This window comes from Pipra filicauda, unplaced genomic scaffold (assembly GCF_003945595.2).
Source record: "Pipra filicauda isolate LSUMZ 115617 unplaced genomic scaffold, ASM394559v2 scaffold94_size2452230_pilon, whole genome shotgun sequence".
NCBI lineage: Eukaryota > Metazoa > Chordata > Aves > Passeriformes > Pipridae > Pipra > Pipra filicauda.
In genome coordinates, this window is record NW_024105142.1 from 994,124 (window position 1) to 1,012,240 (window position 18,117).

At 37.2% G+C, this 18,117-nt stretch overlaps 1 protein-coding gene across 4 annotated transcripts in view; it reads left to right on the forward strand.

Annotated features, from left to right (window-relative positions):
- ZMYND11 (zinc finger MYND-type containing 11) overlaps positions 1–18,117 on the forward strand; it is a 105,836-nt gene that overhangs the window by 41,649 nt on the left and 46,070 nt on the right. For all 4 annotated transcript variants that reach the window (XM_027720727.2, XM_027720730.2, XM_027720732.2 and 1 more), the window contains exon 2: positions 3,030–3,164. In XM_027720727.2, the coding sequence (XP_027576528.1) occupies positions 3,049–3,164 (116 nt within the window). In that variant the 5' untranslated portion in view covers positions 3,030–3,048. The remainder of the gene's footprint in view (positions 1–3,029; positions 3,165–18,117) is intronic.

The window sequence follows — 18,117 nt, forward strand, 5'->3', positions numbered from 1 at the left end:
CTATTTCAGTAGTGGAGTATCAACTCTGGAGTTTAGCAAAAGTACCCTTAAATAGTAAACCAGAGTTATGAAAATTAAACGTATATTCTTTGAAGGCAGAACACCTGCTAAAATTATTGTGTCTTACAAAGGAAAAAAGAAAAAAACCAAAAAGGAACAGAACAGGTGTGATTGCTGTGTCCCATGTGTCAGAATCCTTACTGCTATTATTTCCAGACAAATGAGGGAGAAGAGCGTGTACAGCAGTGGGAGCAGGGAGCCAGCCAGGAGGGAACTATTTGGGGGCCACCCACACCAGTTGTGTTTTGGGGTAACTCCTGGTCCAGTGATGTGACCTTCCTGCAATGTTTGGAGCCTGAGAGTCACATGTGGGTACTTGGAGCTGGCCATGGCACAGGGCATGGCATGTGTGTGCTTCAGGCCAACGAAGCACGATAAGGATAGGACAGGGGGCTGGTTGGGGAATTTGTTCCAAAAGCACATTCCAAAGGAAACAGGGAGCCCGTAGGGCCTTTGCAGGAGAGGCCTCCCTGTTCCCACCAGCAGCCATCTGAGGTGCCCCTGTGCAGCCACAGGGCTTCAGGAACTCATGATTACAGCACTCCTTACTCTCCCTTTCCCTGCCTAGGACATGGGCCTGGGAGGCACAAGGGGGAATTCCTTATCTCCAAAGCTCAGCCTTTCCTTGGCTGCATAGTGGGGTGATGGGGCCATGCAGAGGTGGCAGGTGGGACCCTGCACTGTGCCGAGGCTCCGGGGCTCAGGCGTCGCGGGGGTGTGAGAGAAAAGCCCTCACCCCCTTTGCCGGGCGCGCCGAGCGCGCCGCTCTCACGGGCGGCCATATGCCGGGCTGCCAAAAATAACGGCTATTTTTAAAGGAGTTGGGATAACACGACCTGCTTCGCTTGTTACAGAATAAACTGAGAACTGGTCTGTTGTTTCACGCTGATATCAGGGTCAAGAAGGGCGAGTGTTTCCTCCTCAATCCTCGTATGTGGATGTGATGCCGTGCAGGAGATCCCGTGTCCAGCTTGTTGGCTGCCGTATCGTCTGACAGCTTTTATAGCAGAGAGCTTGTAGAAAGCTGGGATAAAAAGAATGATCTCACTCTCAGTCAGTTCTGTGTTTGGAAAAAAATTTTATGCTAAGATAATAGGGCTGTAAAAATTGTCCATTTTCGTGTTAGGGTCTAACCATTTTTGTATTTTACAGGTCTATTTCCCTTAAAAATTAAATTCTACAAATAATTATATGTTTCTCTTACAAACTAGGAGGGGTTTTTTTCACTTGTAAAAGTTTGTGTTCTGTGAAATGAATGCAGAGGAGCTCACAGGGATGCAGTGTCTTCTCCCACTATTCCCAACAGAGACTTTCTTTCTCTGAATCATTCTCAGGCGATGCTATCTACTGCTGTCACTCTTAGCTGTATGTCTGTCACATTTCCTCTTATTCTTCCCTCAAAAGTGTATACTTGGCCTTTTTTTTTTTTTTCTGGGAGATCCATCCAGTTACCCCTGCTTTAAATCCCAGCAGGAAGAGCTTTCTAAAGCAGAAGTGTGGGATCGATGTGTCACCAGCCCACACCTTCTTGTGTGCTGCTCTGCTCTGCCCTTCCCTGCTATCTCCTGCAGCCAGAGATGCCTCATGGACTTGGACATTTACATACCACTTCACATCATCTTTTTTTTTCCTTTTTTTTTTTTTAATGGGCTACATAACATTAAGTATAATGCTGTTAAATCATTTCTTATCCTTAATAATGGAACACTGCCATTCATTTCATTACACCTGTAGAGTGAGTGAGTGTTGCTGAGCTAATATCAGATCTAAAACTTGACAGCCCTCTTTGACAAGTGCCTGTAGGTCCCATTGACTTGAAATTTACATTGCTACAACTGATGGAATACTCAAATCTGTTTCATTTTTCTGAATTTGAGAGCAGGGACACTTTTAATACTTAAATTCCCATCTTTAACATTGCACAGATGGTGAAATGTTTTTGCATTTTTTATATTATTTTAGGTTACTGAAGTTAATATTCTGCTAGCTACAAATATCCGTGTGCATACCACAGAGTTCATTCTGAGGACAGAGCTCTAAAATAAATTATAGACCTTGGTAGCACTCGTAAATCAGTCATTTTTTTTTCATTGAGAAAGTGGTGGCACTGGAAGAAAGTTATTTAGTGATCAAAATGCATCGTTAAGCTTTTAAAAAGGGATTCAGTGCCTGTAGTAGAGCTGTAGGCGATTTATGGCTTATCTGTACTCATTGCCTCGAGCTTTTGGAAAATTTGTAAACAAAGCCAGATGCTCATTATGTTCCTGTTCAGGGTTGGTTAGATGGGTAAATGCCATCAGAAGCACTTTGGTCCTGTTGGGTTTTAGCATGTTACAGAAAATGGAATTATTCCAAAATATTTTTTTAAATGTTTGTCATCCATGAAAATATACTTCTAGTTTCTGCTCATAGAATGGATTTTTTAAAATAGCTGTAAATTATAAAAATATGGAAATAATACTCTGAGAGCTGCGTTGTGTGCTAAACTGTGGGTCCAGCTTTTTCTCTGTGTCAGAGTTCATACTTACACTGTGTGATGGAGTCGAGCAACAGTCACCCTTTTTAAGGGTTTCAGGCAATACAGGAGGCTGTGGCAGTTTCAGTTCAGGGTAGCTTCGCATTTTTACCAAATATGAGGGAACTGAGGTGCAAACTAAGTGAGTTTTCTTAACCAGTTTCATAAGTTGAGTCGTTTGCTATTGATTTGACATTTTTTGCTGCTTGCCTTTTGTCTTCTGTATAGATTACATGCTGTGAAAGGGGTTCTTGTAAACTACTATTTTTTTTTTGCTTTTTACTGCTCTTTAAACACAAGAAAACATGCTGTTATATACAAATTGAATTGCTATATTACAATAAATTTTTCCTTGTAATCATATTTATTGCAATATAATCATCATGTAATCTATTTCATAATTCGTGATTAACTTTTTGTTGTATTTTTTTTTTTTTTTATTTATTGGCTGCAGCTGACTAAGTAAACGGGTCATGGCACGCTTAACGAAGAGACGACAGGCAGATACAAAGGCTATCCAGCATCTTTGGGCAGCTATAGAAATTATCCGGAACCAGAAGCAAATTGCTAACATTGACCGTATTACAAAGTAAGTGACCTGTTCCAAAAAAAGTCTTGATGAGGGGGAAGGCTGATGCTATTAAAAGCCCTTAGAAACAGAGATAGTAAACATCGAGAAAGACCGTGAAACAGTTGCGTGTACTTCTGTGTTACTAATTATTTAATTATTAAAAAACCAAACTTACTGAACTGAGCACCTGAAGGTTCTAAAGTGAGGTTTAATACATTGAATTGAGATCTTACCCTGTATTTGTTTTGCATAAGCATCTTTAGGAAATATGTAACATTTACAGTGCTTTAACTGCGTTTAGCATTTCAGAGGTGTACTCAATAGCTTGGTTAAAAATACTAGAACTACATGTAACAGTTAAGGACAAAAGGGCAATAAAATCTGTAAATAATCTATTTCTTTAGGAAAATGTGATAAGCCAGTGGAGAACTCTTTTCTAGAAGGTGAAGAGAAACCTGAAACATCAGGTTGCTCAAGTAAATAAACCATATTTGCCGAAATGTGTGTAAGTTGCTATTAAAGAAGACATGGCACGATTACCACCTGTGATTAATGCTATTAAAATATTCTTCAAGGTGTTTTAGGCACTGTAAACATAAAGAAATACATATTCTTTGTTCTGTGGAGCTTGCAGTGTGTAAAAAGGTCTACAATATAACTTGTAGCAGCCACTGTAATAAAAACTGAGGGAGGTTTTGTGCCTCTGTCTGCTTTGTCTGCATTTCCAGGCCAACATGTACGTCACATTTGTCAAAGTAATCAATATGAATAATTTAAAAGAGCAAAAGTAACCAGTTGGCAACTCTTCAGTTGCCAGAACCAATGTGAACTGATAATGAGGCCAGAGACCACTAAAGGAGAGAGTTATAAACAATGCAGGTGACTAACGAAGTGAAAATCATTGTAACATGGCCCATGACAGGGTCCACTGACAGAGTTTGGAAGCTCTGGGATGGAAGTGACAGGCAAAACTGGCTTCATAAATAGAAGAAGTTCAGGTTCTCCAAACGTAGTGAACAATGAACAGGAGAAACAACAAGGGTGATGTTCCAAATGAATTATGTTGTGCCTGGCTTCTACAAGAAAAATGCACCATTAAACTGAAAAGCACCTTCCCAGAGACAGGGAGTTCCAAGAGGGCTTGAGAAGGAGATTGTATTTTTGGGAATTTCATTTTTGAGATTGTACTGGAGTTTCATAATGCATTAAAGCATATATATATTTTCATCATGTCTCCAAGGAGACAAGTGGGTAAACTAATGCTATACACTTTCCATTTTAACATTTCAAATTACTTGCTCCAGGCTATATATTAGCTGAGTTTGTTAGCTGTTTGTGCTCTTTTTAGATGTAATAAAGGGAGACAGGCATGTCTAGCTGGGAATTCATCCCACTCTTATGAGAGATGCCTAGTTTAAGATAGTGCGAATAGCATTTAGCTGGGTAAAGTTGGGTCAGACGAATCATTACAAACAAGGTTGAGAAAACAAGTAATTAGATACTAGAAAAAGAAGTACTGCTCTTGGTAACTGATGGGTAGTTTGATTTTTTAGTCTCAATCCAGATTGTATGACTCATTTCAGAAGAAAAATAAGTGACTAAACAGAAATGCAAGCAAGGTTAGTACTTTGAGAAAGATATGCAAGGTGTTAGCAGTGAAGAGCAACCTAAAAAGTGCTTGGACATTGTAAACACTCCACATGCACATCAGTGACAAGTGATGAACACTGATCTAGTTTTTTTATTATATGATATTTTAAGGAAATAATTTTTGACAAGGAAAAGAGAAAGACCTTTGAATTGCTGTACAGTACTATTCATTGATGAAGAAACACAGATGACATAGTAAATGAGTGTGCATAAGATGTAATATTCAAAATAAAGTTCTGAAATTAGCTGGGCATCAGAAAACTGAGCAGTTGATGTATCCTTCCAGGCTCAAAATTATTTGGTCAGGTCAACTGCAATTCTTTGAAAGATCAGTCGATGTCTGGGCACATGGGCAAAAGTATGAATAATAAGAAAGTTCAAAACCAAACAGTGATCAAAATTATGAGCATGTGGACATAATTGGAGCTAAATGGAAGATTCTAATACTTGTATTAGTAACATTTTTTAGAAGTGTTAATACCCCTTGACACCGACTGAAAGAATGGCTTTACATATTACAAATAATTGAAAGCAATAATTACAATGACATTTATGGAAGCAAGTCATCTTCCTGAGTAAGGATACAGAAAAACAGCAGATAATATTTTTTTTAATAAATCCATGCTTAAGGTAAGCAATAGTCTTCCTACTATGTTATGTAGTGGATGACAAATGGGTACTTTCAGAGCACATCTCACATTGAAAAGATGATTCATTATTTGATTTTGATTGGATTTTCTTCTCCTATAGTTTGAGCGTTTGTTTGTTGCCGGAGACAAAGTTGTCCTGTATATTTTATGACCTCTTAGTCCAAACACCTTCAAAGCAGAATTGCTCTGAAGAATTACTGCTTTCTTCATCAGATGGTTTGCTCTGTTTAAGCAAATCTACTTGTTGGCTTTTGTCCTAATATGTAGTTCAGCATAGCTGTCTCCCTCTTCTTAACATATTCCTGGTTATTTCATTTACTTCTTGTTTTTCTTAGTCTTCTGGTGCCGAGTAGAAGACATTAATGTCAAGGAACATTTACTTTTTATGGCCAGGGAGGAAATGTTGGTGATATAAAAAGAGGATTCATTGTTTATGGATTATGAACTGTTTTAGCTCAATATGTAAATTTTAAAAAGACACATTTATATAACACATTAAAATATGGAAATTTGGAAAATGTAACCTGCACACTTTAAGTGCAATTGTTAGAAAATATCTGGAGTAAAGAAAGACTTCCAAAAGATGCTGGCAATGGAAAGTGTGCAAGAAAAACCTACAGAACTAGGCATGCATTTTCTGTAGAGAACTTAAGAGTAGGAGGATAGTGTAGGAGGAGCCAAGAGCACTAGAAGGTACTTCTAATATTATCAGGAAAAACCTATAAGGAAAGAGGCCCTTTAATTAAAAGTAGACTAAATCAAGTATGCTTTGCTTTTTAAATTATTGAGGGGAAAGGCAAGAACAGAAAAATGCATGATTAAAAGTGATTGAAAACTGTCATATCAGGGAAAGAGTCACTTGGAAAATTTGAATACATAAGTTAGAGCCTTCAATAAATTAGTTAGTAAGCTTACTGAACTGTTGGCAATTCTTTTAGAAAAGTCATTGCATGTAGAGAAGTTTTAAGAAACACGAAAAAGGTGTCTGTGTGTTAAGGAATTAAAAATATGTGAGTGTAAAAATGGCAAGAATATGACACTGTTAATTGGAATATTATATAAATACTTAAATAAAAGCATTTTTAGGGAAGAGACCACACTGCAGAAACTCGATATCTCAAAAAAAAAATAATCAACAAAATCATTGTATTAAAGGGATTCTACAGTTTTAGTGATTCTCTGTGGGGGTACATTGCACTTTCTGTGGGTTGGAGAGAAGCATTCATCAGGAGCTTGACAACAAAATGTAGGACTGAAAACCAATATAAATGAGAAGAAAGAGTGTAGTGAATTTAAAAAACTTAGTACTGAAAGTGCAAACTACCTTTGGAAGAAAACTTTAAAAGATATATTTAAGTTCCTATCTTTGTATATAAGCTTCAGTATATTCAATGCATTTTTATTTAACTGTAAGGCTCATTTGAAGGCAGTGGTAGCATTTCTGTAAAGGTGTGGAAAATAAATATTGTCACCTGACTTATATTGTCATAGAGTATCTCAAGTCAATTAATTAAAATAGCTTAAAATCTGACTACAAGAAATAGCTAATATTTCTAAACTACAACATTTCTTAATAACAAGATTATATTTCAAAGAGGTATTTATCAAGAAATATTACTTCTTTTTCTGTCCAGACCTGATATTGGGATAATTTGACCTCTGTATATCAATTATTTAGATGAGTATTATTGGAATTAGTTATGCTGTAGGCACTAGTGATGAAATGGCTTGCCACATCCTGTGAATTCTCTGTCAAAAGCATGGCTTGACAAATTGTTCATCCCTAAAAGTGTGTTAAAATTTATAAATGTGCTTTGACTTTCTGTTTTTTTCTCATTATCTTCCATCTGTTTTGGATTTGGGGTAATGTCAAAAATTGATTCTATGGAATAAAATGCCTTAAAATACACTGGAAAAAAGACATACATATTTAAATGAGTAGGATAAATTATTGACGTTCAGTTGCATAGCAGATTGGGAAGTATTTCTATACAGAGACATTTTTAAAGTTCTCTTTGTTTGGCTATTCCAATCTTCCAGTTTCTTTTGTAGTGTTTCCTTTATAATTCCCTTACAGGTAATTGGACTCCTAAGATTTAATTAACTATTAATTAAATATTTACCCCTTTTCTCACAAGGTATTTTGTTTCCTCAGTGGCAATATATGAGCATTTCATAATCTTTATGATTAGTTCATAGTTCATTATCTATTAAGTTAATGTTATTAAAATACCCAATTGTCAAATACGGTATTCTGGAACTATTATTGGCCTCTTTCAAGATTTTGTCATTATAAATAGATAATTATTCTGGTTTCTGAATTATTCTATGAAGACTAATGTGAAGAACCAAAACACAATTATTTTTTTCCGTATTTCCTTCCTCATGACTTTTTCTCTCTCCCTTTGCTGTGTTTCATGATTAATTTAGTTGATTGGCTTCTCTTGCTGTCTCTTACAAAGGCTGTGTCTAAACCATCTTTGTGTACCGTGTCAGGGAATGCCCTGGCACCCTCTGGAGCAGATATGCTGGGACTACACCCCACTGCCTTTGGCTCACAGTGTGTTTCTTTGGCCCTGGCATATTGTTTGTTTGTTTTATATGTGTGTGTGGTTCCTCAGTTCTCAGGGCCAAAAATAATACAGCCCACAGCAATGCTATTCTTGAAACCTTGAGATAGAGACATGATAGTTTGCTGTTGGGCATGATGTGAAGGCATCTGAGGACACATAGTGTGCTGGAACAGTGTTGGAGTGCCCTTGGCAGCAGGAGCCAGCCTTGGCATGGTTTACATATGTGTTCTCTGTAAGCTCACCCCTTGGCCATGCTTTGCCTCTTTCCCAGGAGGAAGAAGTTGGCTTTCTCCAGAATGGAGCCTGAGAATGAGTTAGTTTGGGAATGAAACCGAGGGTGCCCGTAGTATACAGGGTAGAGGTATCACAACTTTTGGGGCCACGATGCTGATGGATAGACCATTAGCTAGGATAAAACTAGTAATGCTATAATTGGCTGCTTTGTGTTATTTTCAAATAAAGCAATACTGAAACTCTCTGTTACATCAATCAGAAAGCTTTTAGCACATTGAAGTTTTATCACAGTAGTGGTGCAAGAATATATTGGTTTTTTCACTAATAGGTGCAAAGACTATCGTCTTTTTTAATTGTCTTGCAAATAGGATGGTCCAGTACTAGGTCCCTAAATTGTCATAGACATTTTCCCATATTTGTTCTTTGTACTCATTTTTGCTATATTGAAATTTAATGTAGCTGCAGATAAGTCAGAACATCTAACAGAAATGAGCAGATCTCAAGCCAGTATAGAGTAGACTCTGTCAGTCCCCTGTTAGTTCTATGCTGACTGACATTAATCAGCATTGATGGGAGAGCATGCCAGAAGAGAATTACTCAGTATGAAAGATTACTGTAAAATGATGAGATTTTCTGGTCCCACAGTTGAGATGGACTCGCCTGCAGTTGTAGATTGAGTATGCGACGCTCTCAGTTTGACATTTAGGCCTAGGAGGGGGGTTTCTTCTCCAAATATCACCCTGAAATTTCTCTAGTCAATGTCTGAGAATAGTTGAAGTTCATATATCTGTTTTTGTTCCTTAGTTCTTTTGCTGTTCTCTTTCTAGGCTCTCTACTTTAACAGAAAACCATTTCTAGAAGTACTGATTAAAGCAAAGTTGAGAATGAGCAATTTATTCTCAGGTAGAGAATAATGATAAGAGAGTATAAATAAGAAAATGAGCAATTTGAACTGGTAGGGAATAATCATTTAAGTCTATAAATAAGAATGTGTGATGCAGTGGCAAGAAAAAAATTGAAAGAACAAGTTTCTTGCAGTATTGCTTATTTGAAGCTTGGAGACTTGTTAGAAAAAAATCGGTTACTATTTGATGAATTTAAATCTTCTAGTATTTTGCATGTTGCAACTAAATAGTTGCACATAAACAAAAATAGTAAGCCATAGGAAAGATTAAAAGAGCAGATGACACTGGATTTATAACTAGATAATCCTGTTGTTTAACTTTATATGAACAGAAAGAACTATTGTATCACCTGATATTTCTTTGACTGGAATAAAAGCTTAGAAATGTTTTTTTGTTTGTTCGTTTCTTATCCTTTGTGAAGCCATTCCCCTAAAATATCTGTCTTTTTGTTGTCAGAGAGCAGGTTTATCTGAAAGCAACTGTTTGAAGTAGAACATCCTCCTGTTATGTAGGAAAACACAGTGGTTACTTGAGTTCACTTTTAACCAGTGTTTCTGTGTCCTTTTCCACACGTGTACATCATTCTCCTGCATGTTTTAAATGGGGATATGTGAGGAAAATAGTGTTACTGGAACCCTGGTCAGTTGTGTTGTGGTGGAACAGGTTAATATTGAAGGAGGTGCTCAGGAAGTTCACGTTTTACTTTTTATTTGGGAAAGGTTGAGCAAGAACAGTACAGTGAAGTTTTATTCTGTGCCATGCAGTGTAATAACAGTTCCTATTTATGCAAGGGTAAGCAAAAGTGTGAAGCACAAGGTGCTACAATAAAAAGCAAGATATTACTTCTTCAGCAGTCCATAAAGCTGCTTCCAGTGGCAGCCTGTCTACTGAGTGTTCACAAGAAAACAAGCATGGAAACATATCACAAGGTAGTGACAGGATAGAAAACCCTTAGTTTTCAAAACCTGCTTATGTATTTTCTGTTATAGTGAGGGACAAGGTACTTCTTTCTGTCTGACTCTGCTAAGTCAATCACCTTTTTAATTTCTTTTACTTTCTTTCTCTGTTTCCCATGATAAACTTCAGTTGCTTTTTTTAGCTGCAAACCAATGTGGGTTTTTTTCTGTTTTCGGAACACTATTTTTATGTTAAACCAAGAGAATTAACTGAGTCTAGAGTTTTAAAACTTGTAAATCCTTAATCATAGATCATCCTGAGGAGAAAAAGTCTTCTGTGCTTTTTCAGCAATTTTTTGATCGATTTGGTTAAAAACCATTATATTGATAAAACACAGAGCAGTCTAAAAATGATCATTTGACTCCCTAATAATGAAATTTTTAGTAAAAGTACTACTTTGGTCATATATAAAAATTGCATTATGTGTGCACAACTAGCAGTTACAAGCCTGGCAATCAATACATTGCATAGAAATATGCTGGACACCAAAACGCTTGGCTTGTTTGATACATTAATTTTTTATACTGATGGCTTCACAGTGAGGTTAAATGATGGATTCAAGTTGAAATTTTTTTATATCTTCAAAAGCTCAGTTATATGCTATAAAGTGACAAAAAGAACACTGAGAACTGCATATTTAAGGGAAAGTACAGTGATTCTCACCAACTTTTGCATCAAAACTGATACGAAGTTTTGTTTGCAAATTTGTACTGAGGCTGATGAATGAGGTAATATTCAACAAGCTAATAACAATTTTTAATATCCAGATTCAAAAAAATGTTGAAAGATAAGTGAAAAATTAAGTTTATATTCATATTTTGTAATACCCTTAAGAAAGAACAACAGATTGCCATTTTATTGCACAAGGAGTGTTCGCAATGGCATATGTTCATTAAATTTCACCTGTGTTACCTGTAGGTAAATACATTTGTCATGCAGCTTTTATCTATTTGTTTATAGGCTGTTGAATCTTAATTTTGTTTATGAGTTCAAAATAATTTTCTGGCTTGGATATTAGTTAATTTTAATATTGCTGATATTAATTGTCCATTTTAAGAGCTTCTTTTAGACATTTTTGACTAAGGAGAGTGGAAACAGAGATCACAGGAAAAAATGTAATTTTTTTCTTGGAAAAAATCTATAATGAACCTAGCTGCATTTGCTCTGAGTAGTAGAAGAATTAAAATTATTAAATTAGTTACTTGGTTAAAGTGTTGAGTTTTATAATGTATATTAATAGTTACTCTTTTTTCCACTGAGCTCTTTTGTTGATGTAGATTATTTTCTCGATTTGTGTAACAAATTTAATCACATTAATTAAACTGGTTAAAGGAATACAGAAAAAGAAGTCCACATGTATTAAACAGTGCTGTCTGTAATCTCTTAGGGATAATTGTTCCTTCAGCTTGGTACTGAAACACTGTCCCACCATGCAATAAAGAATGTTGCTACCTGAATTGCTAGGTCTGCTTTTCAGTGCTGGCTGTCATAAGACTATTTCAGTGCCTGGTGTAGAAAACTCTTCATCGTGGGACTGACAGAGGTTCCTCCAGCCTTGCTTTAGCTGGCTGGGCAACTGTTACAACTGTAAGGGTTTAGCATGGAAGGATGTTTTATTGAGGACTGGAGCTTGAGGTGAGGTGGAGCTTTTTGTGTATTTGCTTCGATCAGAAATATTATTGCATACACATCTAGTTCCTACATTTTGTTCTGTGAGAAAATAAATAGATAGGTGTTCAAATGTTCTAACAAATTTTGCTTGATCGGTATTCCTTATCTGATAACTCCTCTCTTAAGAATGCTCTTATGTGGTATTGCTAGTATAGCAGTTTTCTTTTTCTATCTCAAAGGTCAATGTTCTTCATTGATTCAGTAGGTGAAGTCATCTCTGGGCTGAGCCTGAGTATGTCTGGTAAATAAAATGATTCACACTAACAGCACAAACACGTTATTAACAACAGCAATACTCCATGTTAGACATTTGCTGATGAGAGCATACTCATTTAAACTCTCCTTATTGTGTATTACTATTAAAACTGTAACATTCAGTGTTTCATATAATCCATGCAAACTATGAGCTTCAGTAGAACTATTGAGAAGGAAAGGGGTGGAAGTGTAACTGACTTGAAAAATCACTGTCCCCATCTTCATTTTCATGTACTCCATACTTCTATTAATATTTGTATTGAAGTTGTGTAAGTTTACTCAGAAAAATACACAACAGGCTAACTTTATATCTAATTACTAAAAGTAAACCAATTTTCATGTCACAACCAGAATGTTTTTTTGTTTGAATCATAACATCTTTATAATATTTGAAAGTAAACCTTCTAGCTTATGTTTGGTTTCTTTGCTGTAAATAAATGTGATTCTCTATTAGAAGTAAAAGGTAAAAACGGGTGGGACATGGCCATTTAACAGCTTGCTATCTGGCCTGAAGTGCTCATCAAGGCTTTCTCTGTAATCAGTGGAGAGAGAATGATCTCCAAAGCACTACTCATACCATCTATTTTAGGCTGTGGTTTCATATTCCCATTCATATAAACAATATCATCACCAAAAGCAGCAGCTCTGCCCTGATGGCTTTTCCAGCCATTGTGCTGTTCCCTAGATGGTAATAAGGTGAACATTTGTGTGACAGTGTGATGATTTTGAAACTCAGCTAGACTAAAACTAATCTAACAAAAAACCCAAAACATCCCCCCACCAAAAAAAAATAAAAAAACCCCAATAATAATAATAATAATAATAATAATAATAATAATAAAACCAACAAAATAAAACAGAAAGAAAAAGATTTTGACCCAGATAAGAACTGAAATTAAATCAGATGGAAAACTCAAAAAAAAAAAAATTAATCATGAAAGCACTTGAATGTTTATTTTTTTAAACATGTTTTGGATTGAAATGCTCGGTATGAGCTGACTAAATATTTCATTTGCAAGGTATTATCTAGGATGTTACATTCTGAGTCATGCAATACTTGTTTGGATGTACTTCAGCACATCCAAAGAAAAGAGGTGATGGAACAATGGCCCTGCATATACAGGAGCAGTTGTACCCATGCATGTAGTGCCCCTGAACAATTAGTGCTCCTGTTTGCCAGTCGTGCTCAGTGCACACACCTGTACATTACCAACAGCACCATGTACAAGTTTTCAGGTTGGAAAAATGAGAATAGAGTCCTTTTTCTAAGAAGGTGGTAGTAGTTCTGAGAGGGAGATTTTTGTGGATAAGGATTGAATAGCTTGATACCTTAATTACTTGCTTTTCCTGGTCATAACAGTGGGTTACACAATCTAAAGTGTGTAGTGCAGTGTGTGAGTGGCAGTTTAAATTACTGAATCAGGGAATTACCTGAGCTAACATTACTGTGCTTTCTACAGAAATGACCCAGGTGATTAACATTATAGGAAACTGTGGTGCCTGGGGTGTCTAAAGCATGCACAAACAAGATTACTCCATAGCTGTCTTTTAACAGCAGCAGCACAAACATCAGGCAGATCTTTCATTGAACTGCTGGGTTGCACTGTTTCACTATCAAGTTTATGCATTCTTTTTGTTTTATAAAAACACTGCACAAAATTAGACTCCGTATTCATGCAAATGCTGTATTTGTAGACCACGAAGGAGAGATAAAACAAATTTTAAAGACGTTTCCTGCTTTGATAGTGTATGTGTCTTCAAAATGAATGTTGCAGATACTGATGTCAGAGGGAAAAGTAAATTCATGATTTCTCTGTAATTTCTGGAATTTTGGACTGCGTAAAATGTAGATCATGTAAGAAGCATTTTGTTGCAGAGGCAACAGCATTGTCGGTGCCTGTGTGGTCTGTGCAGTGTGTTGTTGGTATGTGGAATGCAGTGGAAATCAAATGCAGCCTGTTCATATACCTGCATCTCTTTGTGGAGTATAAACACAGAGGCATAACATGGTGATTTGGTTGTCTTTATCTTAGCGAATTTAATCCATAATTGAAACTTCAGAAAGTGTAAACATATCAAAAGGTATCTTAGAAAACAAAAGTGAGCTGCTACATTCCCACTGTAGACAGTTCTGCTTTTCTCTGTGTGTGTGTATTGTCTCGAGCTCTCAGACCAGCTCTCAGTTTCTGGCAAGCAGGGAATATATATGTCAAATACCCATAATGTTTAGCCTGTGTTTTATGAAAGTTGATTGGTACCATAGTGGGAGAAGGCAACCTGAGCTTCAGGGCGAGACCTTGAGATACAGCTGTGAGCACAAATCTTCACCTGGCTTTCCACAAGGACAGCTAATGGATTCCTGAGATTTGAGCCTGAGTATTATAAGTTTTCGTGACATGTAGCTGTATTTAAAAAAAAAAAAAATCTATCACTGCTATCTCTTGCATTTCACTTTCAGTATGACCAAGTGGCCTAATCTCTTCCAATTAAAAAAAAGGCTTAAAAGAAATGTGTGAGCCTTCTATAAAACTGTTGTCATACCCTGAAAGTAAAGCAAAAGGTATTTCTCACTAGTTGCAGGAACACAATAAAAACTCAGAACAGATTTCTGGCTGCTTTTCTTCTATTTTATGTATTATTCCTTAAGGTCTGTCCCTGAATCTAGGACATTTTTATATACCTGTAGGTAACATTTAAAATTAATGGCAGGCTTTCAGTTGAGTTTAATGGAATCTGCTGCATTTTATTGGATCTCAGTTTTATCAGATCTCAGTTTATCAGATCTCAAATTTATCAGATCTCCACTCATCCCTGGACGAGTTGCTCAGCAGATAATCTGCTGCTGCCAGCAGACTGCTACTTCCTTTCCCATCGTGGAGGGGCAGAGGCATCCAGCACAGAGAGAGATAATTGATCAGACCAAGATTACAGTGTTTGCCACTAAAATTAGCATCTACCCACACTTGTCACACTGTTGTATTTTATATAAGGCAGCTATTTCCTATATATATTTTACTTCAGTCTTGTGCAGAGATGCTTCTGTAGCGTTTTTTTCAGTATTTTCCTTTTGATGAGTTCAGATGGCTGAAAATGCAATTCCTTATGAGTCCAGAAAAACTGGGAGTTTTTTTTAAAATACCTGTGTCCAATTTCCACCTTAATTAACCTTCCTTGGTCAGCTTTCTTTTTTGGGCCACAGCACAGCTGTGCTCATGTAGACTATTTGCTGCCTTTCAGTAGAGCGCTGTTGCCTTCAAGAGGACTCTGGGAGCCAAGTTAGCTACTTACATGCATTGTTTTGTGGCCATACAGATTAAGCTCTTTGGGACAGGGTTTGGCTTCATGTTGTGTCTTGCACAGCACCAAGGAAAAGTTGTGAGCTGTGTGACAGCTGTAGGGGAAAAGTTCACCATCTGATCCCCTGCAAGTGCCGGCTACTTCTGTATCTGTTTTGCTCCCATGGTGATTGCAGCTTTAGAGTCTGCTTCCTCCACACCCCTTATGTCAAACCAGACTTTTTTTCTTGAGTTTTAAGGTATTCCATGAAGCACGTGTATTAGATGTAGGTTTTGAATAGATAGACATAAAGAACACTGGGTAGTTTGAGAAAATTATCTTGAAGATTTATTGGTGAATTAGTCATACGGTGAGAGACTTCGGTGGTTCTGTAATGTCTCCTTTATATTTGGCAGGTAAGTGGTTCAGGGGTGGATTAGGGTACTTCTGTGGTCCACTTTAGTTTAGCAAAGGGAGGTGGCAAGATCCAGTTGTTAGTTGGTAGTGTCATGAGTGACAGGAGCTTCTGCAGTTTGTTGCTGTGAAGGAGAGAGGGTCTGGAAGGGCATGCACCAGGTTTCCTCCCCATCATTCGATGTGGCTCAGGTGGGGTGTGCAACAGGTGGCTGTGTGGCCCCTGGGTTCTGTGAGGCCTGTGAGAACTGCTGGAGTCCCCCCTTCAGCTGTGCTGACCCCTTGGACTGTCCCTGTGGTGTCTATAGAGGTGGTCAAGGTTTTAGGATGGGTAACAAAAATAAGGTATAGGAACAGAAGAATATGATGATATTTTACTGTTGCTAAATTTGAAAATACATGACTACTGTTCATCTGCATTTCCAAATAGGTTTGAAATTGTTGTTTCACATTTCTCTGATTGGTATTTTGTGCACTAAATACAGATGAGCATGCACATACATATACAATCTACGAATCTATTGATTATCCTCTATCATTCTCATCTTAAGTTTTTCTTTCGCTGTCAGACAGATATGCATATATATTAGGTATGTGCAGATGTCATCTACCAGATCGTGTTGGTAGTATCTTGTTTCTGAAGGTCAGCACATTTACATATACGTTTGATGATATGGCAATGAGGTTTGCTTAAGGGTGGTGATGAACAAACTACATGCTAAAGATCCTTATCATTTGCTTTCCAAGTGGTGTTGCAATAATTGAAAACATGCATTACTAGGCTCTTAGAATTTGATTACAAAGCCTGTAATTTTGCTAGATTTGCTAGATTCTTCTATGCTAATGTCAAGGAGGTTTGTGCTGCCAGGTTATAAATGGAGAAAATACTGACCTATAAATACTCTAATATTCAGCAGCAGTTCAGTTGCTTCTGTATCCTGCAGACAGGCAGCCTCATTTGGTGAGATTTGGAATGTAACATGCAGATTATCAGGCCAAACTTCCACAGAAAGCCCCTCATTTTATATAGTAGGGATTACCACGGTTAAATTGTATTTTGAAATGGTTGTTTCAGCTCCCTATCTGATGAGGGTTGGTTTGCTGGTTTAGGGGATTTTGCTTTGTCTCCATGCCTTGTTCTCACTCATCTGAGTGTATTTGCTTTACTTCTTGTGGCTGGCTAGTAACAGCAGTATAGGAGTTGTGTTACACTTCCCAGTCTGTTGATAGGGAGAACTGGGCAAGAGCATAATAAACCAGTATTCCTTCAACTCCCTGTCTCCAAGGTACAGCTAATCAGCTTTTATTGAAAACAGCAATCGGGGATTGCTTTATCTCTCTGACTTGTTTTTTAACTTGTTGGTGCCAGATGCTTCAGTGGATGCAGTGCCAGGAAAAGGCTTGTGCTCGCTGGATTAGTGGTGTCACTTCCGCCCAAAGATGTTTCAATATTGTTTTTCCCTGAGCCAGTAAAGAAGCTGACATAGTAGTTGGAATTCTAAACATCATGCTTTCTCTGTCTAAGCTGGGTTTTAACGTATTTTGTGCATCTTTCTCATATTGTAACAGTTTATTTCACATTTCATTGTTAAAGAGCATTAACGGTCTTTTCTGATTCAAATCCTGTGCCTTAATCACTTCTTCATTTAGCTGATGTCCTTCTGGCTGAAAAGAAACAAGACAGGAGTAAAAGTTCGGGGGGAGGGGGCACTTTTCTAACAGCAGTTCTACTCTTTGAAGTAAAAACATTCTCCTACATGTGTGTGCTTTCCTATGAAAGATGATAACATATTATTTTAAAAATGGAAAACATAGCCCCTGTGGATCTACAGACTGCACAGACTGAACGTTGACTAAAGTATTCTTCAAAAAGCCTCTGGGGATTTATTACTCACAATTTACAGCTGGAGAAAATGAGGAGATAGTTTAGTTGGTGGCAGTACTTTCACTCTGGTTGAGAACATAGATTGGATTTGAGAAATGGGCGATTCTGAGCCTTGTTCTCTTTTTCACTAGTGCATCCCGTGCCACAGTGGAAACAGCCAGATTAGCTGATTAGGGTTGGTTTAAGGTTTTTTGGTTTCTATTATATATCTGTTCTGTTCAGAAATGTGACTGAGAAATCACAGAACCTGTAGCTTACATTTAAGAATTTTGTTGGACGGTGTTTGTGCAACTGGGGATGATGCAATGCAAAATACATGGTTCCTTCAGCAGGACACACTAAGGCTTATGGCACTGGGTTAATACTTGATTTCTGTCCTCAGACTTATAGCAGACCACTGTGTAACTGTAGGGAAATCACTTCCTTGCTCAGTGTCTGATTTGTTCTGCCAGTAAAATGTGAAGAATGCTCTGTATTTTGAGACCTATTAAGGACTTGAAG